An 18,263-nucleotide genomic window follows, 5' to 3' on the forward strand; every position below is an offset into this window, starting at 1 on the left:
TTGGAGTAGTTAATGCATCTCAAATTACAACAAAGGTCAAGTTTGTTGTTTGCTAAAGCAAATTGTACTCGCTAATGAAAAACAAGAAATATAAGAAAAGAGCAACAAGTTTAATCACATATTACCAAAAAAGTGATGATTCCGAGCTTTAAAACTGTTTAACTTGCTTTTTATTTTACCATAATATAGTGCCACCTTCTGACTGAACTGTTGGTATTCAGCTCTGACTCAAACAACAGCATAAAACCTCAAGCGAAATGTGGAAACAAGAACTTAAAAGCATCAACGCAATTCAAGATTCAGAGTTAGTTTTGAGATGTTGCTGTTTCATGGACAGCAGAAGCAGTTGTGTAACCACTGCTTTCAATGAATGATCAATGGTAAAACCTAGAAGAGATTCTCAGAGGAGATGGACCCCACGTACAAGCACCTGAAAAGCAAGCAGCAGCACCCTATCATTCTCAAAATGAAGGCAGAGATGCTAAAAATTTATCAAGCCACGGCTGCCTAAATGTACCGTTCCCCAAGAAATACGGAAGTTGGCTCTCTCAAAAAGCTACCCTTAACTCTTCAGGACAGCTTCATTAGTTAACTGAAGTGTAAACAGGACAAAAATAATCAGAACATATCCAAGCCAGTGTTTGTTCAACTACTCATGTGAAAGTTGTCTGAAGCCTTCAAACATGCTCGTGCACCTTTGCCAGACTCCGAAGAAAAGGCACACCATCAACACGTATGTGAGCATGATTTCTTTCTTCACTTAGAGCTCAGAAGCCATCAAACTGAGCCAGCTGCTTTCCAGTCAGAGGCTCAGGAACAGACCCAGGCCCATCAGGCTGAAGTACCAGCAGCTGCTCCAAGAGCACATGAAGCTTTTACAGGACATCTCCATGTAACGACTTCCTCAGGATCACCTGCATCGTTCTTCATTGGCAACACCCTCTGTCACAGCCCACTGCTAGTATTCCCCTTACTCCCTCCTATCCTCTCTTGATTTACGTGCAGATTTTGGGAGTTCAACACATAACACCTGCTCATTATGCTCTGAGGCCTCCCAAGCTTTCTTCTAACTAGGCACTGTCTACAGGCTCCAACACACATCCTCCTCTAATTCTAAATAGCTTTCAAAGCCATGTTAACATACATGTATCTTCTTCCAAAGACTGCAATTTACAGAGATTTCACCTCATTTTATCTTTTGAAGCACAGCTCACTATTCATACATCATTTGGTAGCTTTAAAACCTGATTTACATTTCTGAAATTTGTAATAAGCTTCTTGAATTTTGCAGCATAGAACAACAACACAAAGAAAATGGCAAGGAGACCCAAGTCCGTCTAGTTCTGAGTAAATGTTACCTTCTACACAGAGAAGAAAAAGAAAAAGGCCAAGGGCAAGCCAGCCTATGAGAACCACACACATAAGAACACCAGTCTTTGAATATATCCCACAAAAATTAACTCTGAGGTGATGCACCTTCCTTTTTGAAAATCAAGACTAAGTTAGAAACACTGAATTGAAACCTACTCTTTCAAAAACTGCTTTATTAAACATAAAATGAGAAGCAAAATATTCAGGCACAGCTTCTGAAAAAAAAAAAACAAAACAAAAAACAAGTCAAAATATTTTAGAAGTTCTAAAAACACAGAGTTCAAAATCATGTCAGGAAAAGTCAGCGTGCTACGCACTCAAGGAAAAGTGACTTTACAAGACCCTACCTTGCCCTATCGGCTGCTCCCATTAGCATTCAGTGAGTGCCTTCTTTCAGCCCTAGGAAGGAACAACTCACGTTGCATGGTCACATCAGCCTAGCAGACCAAGTTCTCTGCAGAGACCAGTTTTCAACCATGGCAATTATTCACAGACATACAGGCTCATGCATACACACCTCTATGTCAATGCTTACATTAAAAAAACAACATTCACCAGCTTCTCTGGGCAATTTATGAAACCCAGGAAGGCCTAGAAGCAGCTCAGATGTTTATAGATATTTCCACTTGAGGCAAACCTTGGCGTCACGTTCAGAGAAAAGCAAAAAATAACTTTCTAACTTCAGCTTCCTGACACGTCTGAACGAAAACACCGTCCTTGGTTGCTGAAAGGAGGAAGTTTCACTACTCCCCCTCCCCGGTCCCTGCCATGAGCCACAGGGTCACACCTCCCCGCCCCACAGGCCAGCCGCTCACTGGACTGCACGGTGACCAGACCCCACTCACTAACCCTGCAGGAAGACCTTTCTGCAGTTTCAGTAAGTTGAATTAGTTTACAATTAAGTCAGACAACACTAGAGACACAAAGTGAGCAGCATCAAAAAGGAAGTAGGATGAACTGTTAGCTCATCTCAACAAGAAACTACAGCCTGTATTTTTATCAGTCAAAGCTAGCACTGCTGTCACAAACAGCAAATCCTTGCCCTTTTTTCTGCCCTTCACCCCTACCTCTTTCCCTCAAGATCAATGTTGCCTATTCCCCCACCTCTTCCCTGGGCCAGCACACGCGTATTTGCACAGCAAACAGAACTGCAGGAACAACGCAGGTTAAAAGGAAGTGACCTATGCCCAAAAAGGGGATGGGGAGTATTTCTACGCAATCAGTTCTCCACAACAGTTCATCACACTGCTCCAGCATTCCTACCTACCAACTAGAGGGGGTGACGATGGAATAAGAAAGTATTGGGAGTTAAGAACTGCTTTTGGCCACAGCACCAGGTAAGTCTCAGTAGTGCAGTATTTCAAAATGCTGATTACAAGTGTAGGCTATTGCCAAAACCAGAAGCTCTTTGCTTCTGAAAGCAGCTTCCTGCAACTTCACTCACTGTACGCTTACTGCTCTGAGGGAAAACTAACCTATTAAATCTAACGGTGTTTCTGTTAAAGCAAGGAGGATGATTGCTGAACAGGGCGTCCCTTCAGCAAGCACAGCCCACAGCTCATTTAAATTGAGCACACAATGAAACTGCATCCGCAGAAGAAAACCTATCATATGCATGAAGAGTAAAGGAAATCCAAGTTCCCGAATTTGAAATTGAAATGAAAGTGATTAGTAAAGGAATGAATGAAATAAACAGCACAGAAAACAAGTATTTGTCTTTTTCACTCTAGAGCACTCGAAGAAACATTTCTCTGAGTGGCTAGCTGTTAGTGGGAACCTTCACAGTTCCTTCATAATTTTAGGACGATCAGACTTCTGAAGATGCAAGCTGTAGCTGCGCCCAAGAACACAAACTAACCACCCCAAAAGCCAACAAAAAAGACTGATGCACCATGCCTTGTTATAGTCAGGCTGCACAAGAATTGCTACCTTCCAAGCACCAATCCTTTCCTCCTGCTGTACACGCCTGACTCTGCCCTGCCCAAATCTGTTCGGCTCACAAAGCAAACACCCAGCAGCGGACTACTGGTTCAGGTACTCATTTCTCATGAACTGGATTGTTCTTAAATGTCCCAAAACCAAACCCACCCAACTCCAGACAATATGCATAAACTCCTACCCCCAAAACAACTTCCCTGTGCTATGTGAATCATCCTTTTTGTCAGTCTGAAACCTCGCTGGGATTGGCTGATCTCACACAAATACGGCTACCACCCAATCACCTCGGAGTCAGACTGCACCTCTTCTCCAGCTGGGGGAAATTCATCAAGTGTTGCGGATTCATTCCTGTGTTCTGACATACCTGAAAACAAAATAGGGTTGGCATGCATTAATTGGCGTGAGAGGAGCTGGATGCTGCACCTTGCAGAAGTTCAAGCAGAGGTTCAGAAAAAGATTATTTAAAAAAAAATCTGTTAAAGCAAAGAGAAACCTCCCTGTTGTGATGAGGACCAGGATTTAGCTCTCTGAAATGAGGACTAGGAATCCAGCCTAGCAGAAGCTCCTGTTGGCAGAACAACCTTCCCTGCACAGAACGCTCAGCTTGCGACATCAAACCTGGGCAGCCAAACAAGGTTCTGCAGCACCAACACAACAGTTACACCCTACCACTGCAAAGGACAGGATTCTGTTCAGAAATCAGGTTTACCCACGTTATACGAGTTCATATTGATACTAATTCACTGGATCCCAGCAAGCTGTTCAGTCTGTTATGCCCAACCAGGAACGGAAGTCTGTCCATTTCATTATTTCAACAGATGGTTAAAAAAATAATAAACATCTCACCTATAGAGGCAAAGACAGTCACTAACATGGAACATGTGCAAGAAATTGTGATTTGAGTGATCGTGAAAGCCAGCTGCTTTCCTTACTTAAGCTGTATTAGGCACGCAACCTGAATTGACTTCAAACAGCTGGTAAGTACAGGTGATACTGCAACTCACCCAGGGGTTTGCAAGGAGGAAACAGCAGTCATTAAAAATTAAACAGACTGTCAGCACTGAGCATAATCATACCTGACTGGAGTTCGTTAGCCTTGCCCCACTGTATACAGACGCAGTCACATCGGAGATTTGAAAAAAAGCAATCACCACCTAAATTGCATTTCAATTTCCCACGGTATAAAGCATTCTAAACAAAGCAAATAATTAATAAGGTAAGCAGCTCGCATGACAGGGGAACTAAAACAAGGACACAAAGGCTGAGAAACAGAACCATCTAGCTCACGTTACATGGGATAACCTGTTACTTGCAGCGTAGAAGCCAAGGCATAAAATTAGAGAACTCCTCAGGAAAGATGGCAATTCCTTCAGGGCTATCACTGAGTGACATGGGGATTTTCCTCCTACCCACTAATACTAAATTCTTTTCAAACTGATTGGCAGATTATGCCTTTTTCTTTTAATTCATGTGAAGGACCACATAGCAGAACCGCTGCTTCCCCACGCAGCCCTCTCCAGACCCTTGCTTCCAGCTGAAAACAACCAAACATCTTCATGTCTAACAGCTGCCTTCTGAGTAGATATACAATTTCCATTAAGGACCAGAATAAGTGTCATTTCTTCACCTTGCTGGCTAAACAGCAAGCTGAGTTCATCCTTCAGCGCAGCCTTGGCTGCGACAATCTGTACCTCAGTTTCAGGGATCCAAGAGTTTTACCTCACATAAAGCCTCACATACCATCACAGTGCTATTTAAAACTATTAAATGCTAGAAGCAGCACAAAAATGTTTTTCTGATCAACTCAAGAATTCTTAATAATGTAATATAGAGGCACATGTACGATCTCACAAACCCATGTAGAGATACTGTGTAAAAACAAAAATAATTCGGAAAATTTCCATGACATTTGCTGTTATACCCCCCCCCACACACACACGGAGCTGCTTATATCATGTTGTTTTCTTGAAAGCAAGATGAACACGTGCACCACAGCTCTGCAGATGACTCTTTAGCATACCACAACATCCTTCGCCATCACCTGCAACCCCACTGTCCAGAAGCACTGGTTTCCAGGCACCGATTCCCAATTCTCACTGGGGTACTTTGGCCCTTTATTTTACACGTCTTCACCAAAGCTTTAATTGCACTGGATGCTTGGTGGGAAAGTCCCTTACTACCACAGCCAAAGGAGCCCAGAAAGCAACCTCTATCCCACTGCTAAGGCAGGAACAAGAACTGGGACCACTTAACCATCAGGTGTGCCAGACTTGGTCTCAGCAGACAGGAACACGCTCTGAAGCAGCCATCCGATCTGCCTGCATGGTTCCTTCCCTGCCCTGCAGTTAATGCATATTCACAGCTTTCTGTTTTGCCCAAATACGACCATCTAGTCAGGGAAGCAGCTGAAGCATTTAAGCATGCCCAGAACCACTCTGAACCCCTCTGATGAGCTGACCACATCACAGAACCACGATACTCATCCCTGTGAGATTCCAGTCACATCCAAATGATGCTGCAAGTGGCATCGAGTTCCTCACCTCATCCCTGCTGTAAAAGCAGCCAAATGCTGAGAGCTGTTCTGCAAATACTCACAGGGAAGCAGAACAGTAGGGAAAAGAAAGTTTAAAACCCCAATATTCCCAATACCCACTGCATTCCAGGACTACACAGATGAAACAGGTTGAAATTTTAAATGTTTGTGTCAAAAAATCATGAGAAACAAGCCCCCTGCTTTGCAAGAAGCAAATAATCTACTTTGAATTCAATTAATGAGCCTGTCCAAACCAAACGTAGAAAATAACCTCCTCTTCTTCACGCCGATGGAAGGTTTCCTAGTGACCACCAAGAGCATCCTAAGCCAGCCATCTTTAGCCTTGGAAGGCACCAGCCAGCAGCACCAAGCCCAAGATGCAGGCACAAAAAGAGCATGAAGCAAGTACTCTGAATTCCAGCAGCCATGCGGAGCATCCAGGACTGGAAAACCGATGGGTGGGCAGATGGATTTTTACGGAGTCTGAAGGTATTTCACCCTGTTTCCTACACAAGTTTTACACTTTCTTTCACCATCTTTTCACAGCTCAATCCATACAAATGTGTGCCGGAGAAGAAGAGGGGAGACCAAACAGACCGGGATTCTCCCCTCCACGGCAGGGCCAGCTTACAGGCTTATCAGATTACCACCTCTGTAATTCCAAACTTGCTGACCATAACTAAAACCAGACCGTTTTTAGAGCCCTGGAGATTTACACACCTTGTCTTCAACCGGCAAAGTAAACAAATCAAAACCTTTGGAACAGCATCCTAAACGTCCCTCAGGGCGAGCCTTTCCTTGACACTTCAGGAGTTACAGTTAGCAATACAAGAGCATACTTACAGGCTACCTGCAAACACGCACTAAACACGTTATCAAGAGTAAAGCCATTTTGAATAAAGGGTTTATTCTTAATGCAGTTATTAAGCAAATGACTCCTGCGGTCTCAGAAAAGAGCACCAGGGGATTCTCAACAATTACATCTGCTTTTCTAAGCAGGATGCTCTGGCTCCTGAAGTTGTTCTATTAATTAACGAGCTGCCTTTAAGATGAAAGCATCGCATCTTCCGTCCAAACAAAGCGTGCTGCATTTACTGTCTTGCTACTCCACGGCACGCAGAACCAGCAGAAGCTCTTGTAACATTGCAGAAAATTTCAGTGTTGATGGAAAACAATGAATCGATGCATAGTTAGTTATTTTTGACTTACAAATAGTAACAGCACCGCTAATTCTTGTCAAGATTTTTTTTTTTTTTTAAAGAATTGGGAAAGCAGTCAGCACTTTCTGCTGCAGTCACACCATCGTTTCCCCTTTATGCTGTTCTCTTACAAGACCAAGTTATATGTGAAAATCACAAGACACTGAGGAGATGAAGAGTGGGGAATAGGGCTGCAACTAGCTTACACCCCACGTCCTCCAGGTCAGGCTGCTCCCAGCTGCTCTTCTCCTCTCTGGACTGTCAAAGGCACAGGTTCCTATTGGGATTGTAACTTCTACCAAAACAGAAAGAACCTTCTGACTGAGACAGTACCACAAATTCCATTTTTTCCACCCTAATGCTCTTCTGTATGATCCTTTCCCTACATTTTAACCACGCAGGTGCACACACATAAGCAGATAAATATAAATGACTGAGACAACCGTTTAGCTGGAGTTGCTCTGATCACCAGACACACTCTTCCAGCCCTGCAGAATCACATAGTTATCTAGGTTGGAAGAGACCTCCAAGATCACTTGGTCCAACCTCTGACCTAACGCTAGCAGTCCCCACTAAACCATATCCCTAAGCTCTACATCTAAACGTCTTTTAAAGACTTCCAGGGGTGGTGACTCCACCACTTCCCTGGGCAGCCTGTTCCAATGCCTCACAACCCTTTCAGTAAAGAAGTTCTTCCTAACATCCAGCCTAAAAATCCCCTGGTGCCCCTTTAGCCCGTCCCCCTCGTCCTGCCCCCAGGCACGTGAGAGCACAGACCAACCCCCACCTGGCTACAGCCTCCTGTAAGGCACCTGAAGAGCCCTCGGGTACCCTCTTAGGGCACCAGCAGGCAGAGCCGACTGCAAACACCAACCCCTTGCCCCCGGCCCCCCCCGGCCGCCCCCAGCCCGGCCCTGAGCCCCCCTCCCAGCCCAGCGCAGCCCAGCCCAGCCCAGGCCGCCCCCAGCCTGGGGGCACCCCGTGGCAGGGCCTCAGCGCCTCAGCGCCCCCCGCCGCCACCCCGCGGCCTCTCCCCTGTTCCCCCCGTCCCCCCCCGCCCCTGCCGGTCCCGGGGCCCGTCCCGGTGCCTCACCTGGCGGCGGGGAGGGGCCGGGGGGGGGCAGGGGGCGCGGGCCCCTCCTCGCTTCTCCTCCGCCGCCGCCACCGGCAGCCGGAAGCGCCTGGCCGGAAGGGCGGCGGGCGGCGACCCGGCGGGGGACAGGCGCCGCTCTAGGCGGCGGAGGGCGCGCCTCTCTATGGTCGCTCCGCCGCCCGGGCGTCGCCATGGCAACGGCGCGGCCCAGGCTTGGGGCCCGAGGGCCGCCGCTGGGGTTTCCCTCTCAGCACCCTCAAAAAGTAAAAAATCTGAGCTCCTTCCAGCTGGTGCTCGCTCCTCCAGCCTCTGCCTCGCGTGTAAAGGGTCATCAGAAGTCTGAAAGTTAAACACTGGCGCTGTCTGTCCCATAGGTTGCACAAATAATAAAGGGGTGACACCGACTGCTGGCTGCAGTCGAGGTGCTGCAGCGGTGTCAGGGGGAAGTGACACCAGAGACTGCTGCGAAAAGTTACAACGAAGCAGTATGCAAACGAGAAAACAAAGGAAATGGTGAGGGCACAGAGGCCCGAAGTGATTTTGCACAGGCAGCACGAGTAGGGTTTCCATAGGGTTTGCCCTTGGGGGAATATACAGTTGTGTGATGGCTTGGGAACTTGTGAAATGCCCCCAAATAATAAAAAAGTGTGTGCCGAAGGAAGAACATCAGATGAAGCTGGGGCATTTGTTGATGATGAAGATGAGGATGAAGGTGATCAACTTCAGGGAGCTGAACAGCCTTTACTGTCAAAAAAGCGACTCAGTGCTTTAGATACCCTTCAGAGATTTCCCAGAAGCCAAGACACAAATGATTCTTTTCCCTATTCCCTAGCTGACCTGGAGAATTATATTCAGAATATAATATGTAAATAAATATTTTTAGCAAACTGTGAAGGCGTGTAATTGAAAAAGGGAGTTATAAAAGTAAACAAAACTATGGCAGCTCAATAACAAGTGCTGCAGCAATCTTTTCTCGTGTGTCTTGCTCAGGTGCATAAATGTGTATAGCAAAAGAAATTTGAAATAATGACAAAGGGCTGCAAGATGAGTGTTCCACAACAGTAGGAGGAAAAACCGTAAACTTTGGGACAAAGAGAAGAAATAACTTGAACATTTAATATAGTGACTGTAGTAGGTACTGTAGTAGGAGGCAGAACCAATTCTTTGAGTTCCTTGCTGCACTGAATGACCTGGTACCCACCTGGAATACTTTCTTCAGGAAGAGATTAGTGCTACTTCACCTCAGTAATTTCACTATTTTTTTAAATGACTTTTTTTTTTTTTTAATGATATTTTCTTGTCCTTGTTCAAGTTCTAACCACAGTTTATTCTTAGGTGATGAACAGCAGAAAGCAGCTTTCATTTTCTTAAAGCTGCTCACGTGGAGATAAGCACAAGTGGCATAAGCATTTATCAAATAGTCAAAAGACAAATAAACCTTTACTTGTTCTTTGAAGGGATCAAAAAAGGAAGGTCATGCTTCTCCCTCCTAGCCTTTTTGATATTTGGATTTGGTCTAGGCCCTTCTGTACAATTCTGTGTGTTGCTACAGTTAATAAAGGGGACACAATCAGCTTATGCAGTATCTGCACTCCAAAACGTATTAAACTGTTGCTATATTTACTATACTTGGTAATAAAACAAAGTGCCTCATCTTGTCTTCATCATCATGCAGTCCTGTATAGGCTTTGCTGTGGGCTTCCATGCACCAATGCAGTTTACTGTTACAGGTACCATTAACTGTGGTTCTGTTGGCATTAATGCATTTTGAAGTTAAGTAAACCACAGTATATTTACACCTCTTCCAGTATGCATTTCAAACAATGTAATCATACCATAGTCAAAAATCTCAATTTATATGAGACATGGTGTCCTTTAGGAAACCTGTACAATTTATTATGGTGCTTAAAATTAAACCGTAAGAAACAATTGCTTGTTTATTTAAAACTTCAATTTTCAATAAATATTTTGGCAAAGCTTTGCTTACTTTTCTGGTGGAGGATGGTATCAATTTGTAAAACCATTTTGGAAAACTCTGTATCCAAATGTGACAGTGAAAATATGTTTTTGTTTGTTTGGTTTTTTGGGGGGCTCTTTTTGTGGGGAGGTGAGAAAATTCCTATTGCTAAACTCTATGAATGTTTTACTAGAATACCTAAAAATAAATAAAAAAAAAAAAGTGTTTTCTTGTTATAAAAAATCTGATGTGAATTTCATCCAAAGGAGGTGCTGATGAAATAAGAAAATCCTTTCAAAATTTCCAATAAATAAAGTCCTACACAGAAATTTACAGATTCCGTGAAAGAGGCATCTCCCTGCATTCTCTTCTAACTATTTATTTTAAAATTTTAAAGTATGGATGCAAAATATTTTAAATTCAGAAGCTGTGTCAAATAAATCAATAAATGTTGCTTGCTTAAATACATTTGAACAAGCTTATGAAAAGCACTTTCTATTTTGGCTAAGCTTATTTTAAATTCATGTAAATCCCATTGACCCCTATAGATAATTTTTCTATGGTAATCTTATTATTTAAATTTCATGGTTTTCTATGTAACAATTTCTCTTGCTAAAGGCAAGTTTAGGGAGAAGTTTCTACCTGCCATACAGTAAATCTGTATATTCTTTAAGATTCACGTCTATGCAGACCTCATGGGCCCTGGATGCAGATAAGGAGGCTCTCTGTTTCCTTCTAAGAGAATTCGGAGCGTGAGGTGTTGACCTGCATGAGAAAGACTGGTGGGAGTCAGCAGCAAATCTTGGTTAGACACAGGTTCGATCTACAAGAACTGCAGTCTTTGCAAGGTGAGGATCGGGAGATGTGAAATACCGTCATTAGCTGACAACGAAGGAAGTTAATCACTGAGTGCTATACACTCTTGAAAACAACAGGAAGAAATTAGTAATATGGTCTGAACTTTGAAGGTAAATCGTAGAGCTTGCATTAAAAAATGGCTAATCCATGAATATCTCAAATCGTCAAGAGAGCATATGATTTTTTTCTAGACTCCTTTTTCACTCTGAGAAGGCAAGCTAAAATGCAGACACTAAAATTATTTCTTTAGGTCAGCCGCTTTTTATTCTAACACTGCAGCTTTCAAAATTATTTAGGAGACCAAATATTCCTTTTCACTTGGGTTGTGATCACATTTATTGTTGAACAGAGAACGCAAAGCCAGTTTGAAGCTCGTTGGTATTTCAGGTATTTGTTCACAGGGGAAATGCAGACTCCTTGCATCCTAAATGCTCACAGTGAAAAAGGGAAGTGGTAAGCTATGCAAATCTTTATAATTTTAGCCTGTGCACACAGTCTGAGCTAGAGGTTTTTTTACATTGTCTAGGTAAACCTTCACAGCTTTTTATGGCTGTGGTGGTATTTATTAGAGGGGAAGGAAGAACGTTGCTTTAGACTGCACCATGTTTAAAAATAAGAACCGTTCTTACAAAAGACAGGTTACTAAGGTAGCCATTTTCTTTACGACCTCAGAAGTTATTTTGGACAACTATGGGCTTTTTCCTCTGTGCTTTTCTACTTTTTGCTTAGTTAGATAATAGTGATGTGCTTAGATGTCAAGTCGGTGAGGTTGCTTGCAGTAACCCAAAGCTGCTTCTTGCAGTATGAACAGAAAATATGAAGTCTTAAGAGTATTAACAACTTCCAAACAAGGCCAATATAGATAAGGGAGGGGGGAGGGGGAGAAAGAGGAAAAAAGGATGTTTGATAAAATCAAAAGCTTCCTCAGGGTCATTCTTTTAATGTGCAAAATTAGGTATGTTTTTGAAACTGTTAATAAATATTTCACTATTTCTGATTTTTGTATGTGTATATTGCTGTTGTGTGTGGTTCTGGACACTTTACAGATCTCTAAAACTTTACCTTCTTTTAAAATTGTTTCTCAAAAGAAAATTAGTCACCCCTCATGGTAAAAGGAAATTACTTTAACAAAACAGGCAAAAACTGAAGAGGGGGGAAGTAAGTGATTTATAAGAGAGCAATCCACATGTATAACCAAGATCAGTGATTTTGCTAGATAAGCAATCTGAAAGAATACATAAATAGGTGTTTTTTCATTATTTATTATGCAAACCTAGAGGATGATTTCTCAGTCATGCAGAGTCTTTAGTTATTTCAGATTTTAAAATTGCCGTATGGCTTTGTTAGCTTGTATGCTTACAGTGGAAAATACCAATCATATACGCAGGCATTAATTTCAGATGATTTTCCTTTGTTCTCTCTAACAACCTGGGAAGTATGTTGGCTCAGGGAGCCAGCCAATATTTTAATGAACAGTAGGTAGCAAGTTAGTCAAATTTAACCATAATATTTTCACAGATGTAAACTAAATTGCAACATTAAAATATTAGTAAAATACCTTCAAGATTTCTAAGTGGTTGTGTTCATTGAAATGGAAGAATAAATATCAGCCTACTCAACAATTAAATAAAATGTGTGGTAGTTGGGCAACCGTGGCATACAATAACAGCGTTTCATATTGTTTTCTTCTTTTAATATCAATAAAAGCTGTTTCTTACAATTTTTAGGAAGCAATCATTAAAGAAGGACTTTGAAAAGTTCTCATGGGGAACGGCATGGTGCTGCTGTCAGAGAAGAGTTTTTATATTTAAACAAGGAAGTCAATATTTGCATCTAGATGCCTTAATATGCCTATATTGCAATTTCCTTTCTTGAAAATCAGAACCCAAATCAGTCAATTCATAAGCAAACAAATCTCTTCTAATTGAAATGCTTGCCATGCGAGGAGTGACAGCCTTCTTTTTATTGATACCTCCAGAAACAATAGAAAAAATCATTGCACCAGATGAGAAGAGAACAGCTCAGTGTCTGACAGCGTGGTTTTGTATGCTGCTTTTGTCCAGCTGCAGCAGTCCTGTGCAGAGATGTGGTTCCCTCATACTGATACACTTCCACCTGGGTAAAGTTACATTACTTTTGTACAAGATTATACTTTTCATGCAGCTTGTTGCCTTTCTTGCTACTCCAGTTCCTCCTCTGGAGATGTGTTTTCTCTCTTACAAGTGCAGCTGTCAAACTGTGTTGGTCGAGCTAAAGCCACACAGCCTTTGGGTTCAGGCGGGGTGGTGGAACAAGCAGTGCCTTGCTAGCTTTTTCGTAATGCTGCCTCCTTTGCTCCCTGAGTGTAATGGAAGAGCACAAATTACAAATTGCTGTGGTCAGCCAAGTGAAAGAATACCACTCAGACTGGTTCAGTGAGAAGATGCCCCATTTCCAACAGTTTTTAAAATGCCTTACTGTATTTTACAATAGTTCAGCTGAAAGCCACCTCTTCCTAGGCTTTCACACCATCCCACCTCCCACTCAGCTGCTCAGTCTTGTGCCTGAAGGACGCTAAGGGGAAACATCACCTCAGAGCACATTTGTAACGCTGTCTCTTGCGGTGATATTTCTGAAACAGCTCAAGTATCAGGAGGTATCACCCTCTCGGTACATGCGCTCATGATCTCAGGCCCTAAGTTCTGCATTGCTGTACTTAGTGGTCTTCCCAAATCCTTGCTTCATTTAGACCAGAACATCCACTATGTCCGTATTTATTTTTACCTCCTCATTCACTGATTTTGCCCATCTATAATTTCCTTTCTAACTTTGTTAAATGGTTTAAAATAGGTCTAAATTAATCCAGTCAAAAATTCTGTAAATTAGATAAATTTACCTTCATTTTACAGACCAAGTAATAGAGGCTGCGATATTCCCAGAAGTCTCCCAGGACATCTGAGAGAATTGATAATAAAACGTGTGATCTTTCTCCCTTTTCACGTGTCTCCATTTTTGTCCTTCTATTAGTGCTCCCTTCTGATCTATGCTTTTCAGATTCTCAATTTGACATTTAATAATCTTCATCTAAACCCTTCCCTTTTCTCTTTCATCTCTAACCCTTATAGACTTGTATAACACTCTTGCCATCATTCACTTTTATATTTCCATTTCTAAATATCACCCTTCTAACCTCAGTTCTTTGGACCTTTCTCCGCTTCTCTTTTATTGGCCTCATCTATGGTTAACACTATATTTAAAACCCCCTTTTCCTCTTTTCAGTGATTTGGTGTCCATTTCTTTTCTCTAAAAACAATATCTAATTCTTTATGGAGACACTCAGTCATTGACTTTCTATTTTACTTGGTGTGTCTTCATGATACTTAGATCAAAGGTTATGCATTAATCAGAAGTACGTTATTTTCCCAAAATTTACTTTTTTTTTTTTTTCATTTTGTTTTCTCACATTCTTAGTGTGGCAGAACTATGCGTGTGGGAGAACACACATGCCTAGTGTATTCCTAACACACTTTCAAGTCTTCCCTTTGTTTAAGCCTATTTTTATTTCTTGTGCTCCAAATCATCAGCATGAATATGATTCATTTTTTACACTTGTAAGTTAAGCCCATGAACAAAACCTGCACAAAGAATGAGTTTGTGACTATTTGTTTACATAGTTTGCAGTGTTACAATTCTGGAAAAAAAAAATCAGATTGAAAGACAGCTCAGACATTGGCTAGTTTCTGTCAGGGTTTTTAACTGAATTTATATTTTTGTTTTTCTTTACTCTTACATTTTTTTTCTATTCCAGTACTCGCTTGTGAGTTTCCAGATACTTGTGCTGTTTGGCTTTGTAGTCAGCCCACGTGGCCTGCAAATCTAGAAGGAAAGCAGGTAGATCACAAAAAGAAGGAGCCAAAATGAGACGCCTTGGTCCACTACGATTCCCCTGCAGGGAATCAAAGACAACTTATAACTCCAGCTGAGCAGAACCTTTTATTCAAATTAATATTCAGAGTCCTCTGAAAGTCCACATCCATACACAAATAAGCCACAAAAAAAAAAAAAAAAAAAAAAAAAAAAAAAAAGATAAAAAGATAAAACAGATAAAACCATGGGAAGTCTGGATTTAGGATGGCAAGAAATGGCCACCCATGCCTCAGGTCCACCTCAAAATTAACTGACACAAGGTTTTTTCCCAGAGCTAATGAGACAAGGTCTGTGTAAACCGTATGTCACAGCACTGCCCAGGGCTCATCTATGTTCAGTAAGCAAATAGAAATTTGCCTAGACACAAAGCAAGTGAAGCAGGATTTCTGTGTAAGAGTAGGATTTCTGTGTAGCCTGGAAGTCAGATGGGCTTGGAAATTGGCATGGCACTTCAGCTGTTACTGAGAGGCTCTTTGTAGTACAGATTTGAGGTATACTAGGTAAGGAGATACTTACCAAGTGCTGTTCCCAACAACTGGACTATTTCTGAAAAGCTGGCTTGATGGGTATCAATTTTACAGCTCTCAGAAAAAGGGGCAGAGCGTTACGTGTAGGCTGACTGCCTGGCGCAGACAGAAATGACAGAGCTGGGCAGTGCTGGCCATCTGGGCGATAATCCCTTGCTAGTTTGGCCGCGTGGTGCTTCACAGCCTCGTGGCAAGTAGAAGCAGGCAGCGGAGACCCGACACAGCAGATCTGCAGAAGGCAGAGCTGACACAAGCGGATGAGGAGGGTTGTGTTTTCCATGCCACCTCCTCACCTGGCCGTTCCTCAACCCCGGTGGAGTGAGGAGCGTTACCACAAGGGGCTGAAACCCCGAGGCCTAAAGCAACTTGGCTGCCCTGCTTCCAGCACTGCTGGGCAAGCTGACTGCTTGGGTGGTCAGAAACCAGCTTGTAGTTGTGTCTTAATGTACATGGTTAAATCACAACCAAGGGGCTTCAGGGAAGTGACAGAGTTCAGTCATCACCCAGCAGTTCCTACACCGTGATCTGCACCCAGCCATGACTCACACACGCAGCTCCAAACCTGCTTTCCTAATTAAATGCCGGCATTCCCAGCATTGATCTCTCCAGTGCTAATACTGGGGTGACAGATATCATCTTGGGCAATGAGATTATATGAAATTTAAATGAATGTAAGCTTCCTAAGGGATTATTCAGAACAAGGATTAGGGAGCTTTATGAGTTTAAAACTTCCTTAGGACCTCTTCATCCTCTCACCTCATCTCAGTGGCTTGCAGTGGTGCAGTCATTGCAGGAGGTGGCATGATCATTTCGATCTGCCTTCTCTGTGGGGAGCTCTGCTCGTGTCTGCCCGTGTATTAGCCTGCAAGCGTCGGAGGCGATGGCACACGGTGTGGAAAGCAGCCACACGCCCCAGCCAGAGGGAGGTGCAGCCGCTGCGCTGCCTCCCAGCTGGGCTGAGCCAGCCTCTCGCTCGGATGCTGACTCCTCAGGCAAGGCACATATTTCTGAGATTATATCTTCAAAAAGCAGAAGTGCATGTACCGGTTTGCTCTTAAGCATTCATCCTGCGCTTTCTTTCCTGCGTCTGTCGTTCCAGCTCCTCTGAGGTGAAAAATTCCACCTCAGCTGCTTGCCCGATCAGAGCAGTGCCCCAGCTTGGAAACCTGAGGTAGCTCTGTGCCATCCACCCTAATGATTTACAGGCTTTAAATACACCTCCTCTATTTGGCATGATTTTTTTAAATTATTTTTTTTTTTTTGTGAGTGCCAAATATTCTCCAAATTTGAGCTGTATACCTCAAATGAACTCCGCGCTCCTCTTGCTACATGGATATAAAGTTAAAAGGACTGATGCCAAGCAGAGATCTTCGAGATCTTCCTGTCCTGTCCTTCACCGGTTCGCAGGCCCTCAGCTTCTCTGAGACACAGGCTACGTGTGGATTGACTTATGTAGACGTGGTAGGAGAAATGAAGCTGCACAATTAAGCACCCTGAAAATAGATTAACAGAGGAATTACATGTTCGCTTCCAGGAAGCCTTTATTTCCTATATGATCATATCTATAATTCTTTCCACCATGGTTTCCATTAACAGGCATTAGCATTGACCTCTTGATGCCTCTGCCTGTGTCTGGATGAATGCCCCTTCCTGCAGAATTATAACCCTGCTTCCCTCATATGCAGGGTGCACGTAAGTATAACAATTGCAGTTCTGACAGTACATCAATCTTCAGAGAAATGCACACAGGCAATGGATTTGAGCAACCTGGTCTGCTGGGAGGTGTCCCTGCAGATACCAGGGGGTTGGAACTGGGTGGTCTTTAAGGTCCCTTCCAACCCAAACCATTCTGTTGCCCTATGAAAACGAGACCCAGGAAATTCCCCCTTCACACCACACTTGATGCCCCTATGCTTTGCCAGGGAGGTGTGGTTACAGCAGGGATGGGGACACATGTTCAAAAGAGGAGCAATAGGAAGGAAGGGTGCACGTACACATCACAGCTAACCCAGCGCTTCGCAAGGGATTTCTCCCCATACCGACCTCAAGCAGGAGGAAGTGGACATAAGCAGCTGCTTGTAGTTTGGTAAACTCAGTGCTTTTTATACATTTTATTACAGTCTCCAAAAAGGACATTTGGGAAGCTCAGCACTTGCACATCATCATCAAATTGTAAGGTTTTGCTCAGTGGCAGCTATATAAAAAGTTGCATATGAAACTGTTCTGTATCGTCAGACAAAATGAAATGAATGAGCTACATAAACTTACTTTAAAAATGTAATAAACAGACAGAGTTTCTCAAAGAAAACTAAAAAAGGTGTTTCTCAAAGAGAAAGAAACAAAAATAAAAATAAAGTAACAGAGAAGACAAAAGGCAGATTTTTTTTTTTTTTTTCAGGTAGTCTTGCAGTGCTACAGTCAATTATATTGATCCATAAGATAGGTTTAAACACAGGGTGCTGAGAAGTGGTACTTTCTGCCATAACTGCACATCCCTCCCTGGATCATGACTGATAGCATTTTGGAAGAGTAGCACAAAAATTTTATCACCTGCATGAAAACCTGCTCAGCATTTAAATATAACATGTGCAGGGACAGGACCTTGTTTTCAGAGAGATTGTGGGCAAGCTACTGTTTGCATTGCCTATTAAAAATGACAGAACAGGTCCAAGAACAGGTTTCAGAGTGGCATCTGAATGATTTCAGATACCATATAAAGGTTCACAAATTGCTGACATGGTGTCATTGGCATTGCAAAGACCAGAAAGCTTGTAGAGTTGGTGATCTGTGTGCTTAATGCTACAGTACTGACAAGGGGTTGTATCACATAGCATCTGTGATGATCAAACCAGTATTCGCTGTACTGAATGATATATGAATG

The 18,263-nt window shown here is 42.8% G+C and overlaps 1 protein-coding gene across 10 annotated transcripts in view; it reads right to left on the reverse strand.

Moving 5' to 3' along the window:
• Positions 1 to 8,450, reverse strand: part of ARFIP1 (ARF interacting protein 1) — a 42,393-nt gene extending 33,943 nt beyond the window's left edge. Inside the window, exons 1-2 of one of the 10 annotated variants that reach the window (XM_082759846.1) lie at positions 8,135 to 8,387; positions 3,594 to 3,673 (exon numbers count right to left, since the gene is read on the reverse strand). In XM_082759846.1, the coding sequence (XP_082615972.1) occupies positions 3,594 to 3,673; positions 8,135 to 8,327 (273 nt within the window). In that variant the 5' untranslated portion in view covers positions 8,328 to 8,387. Of the gene's footprint in view, positions 1 to 3,502; positions 3,674 to 8,134 lie in introns of those variants that run through there. The other 9 variants (XM_082759844.1, XM_082759842.1, XM_082759841.1 and 6 more) reach the window with 9 other exon arrangements.
• Positions 8,451 to 18,263: the final 9,813 nt, after the last annotated feature.

Source organism: Aythya marila (genome assembly GCF_965140915.1).
Source record: "Aythya marila genome assembly, chromosome: 4".
Classification (NCBI taxonomy): Eukaryota; Metazoa; Chordata; class Aves; order Anseriformes; family Anatidae; genus Aythya; species Aythya marila.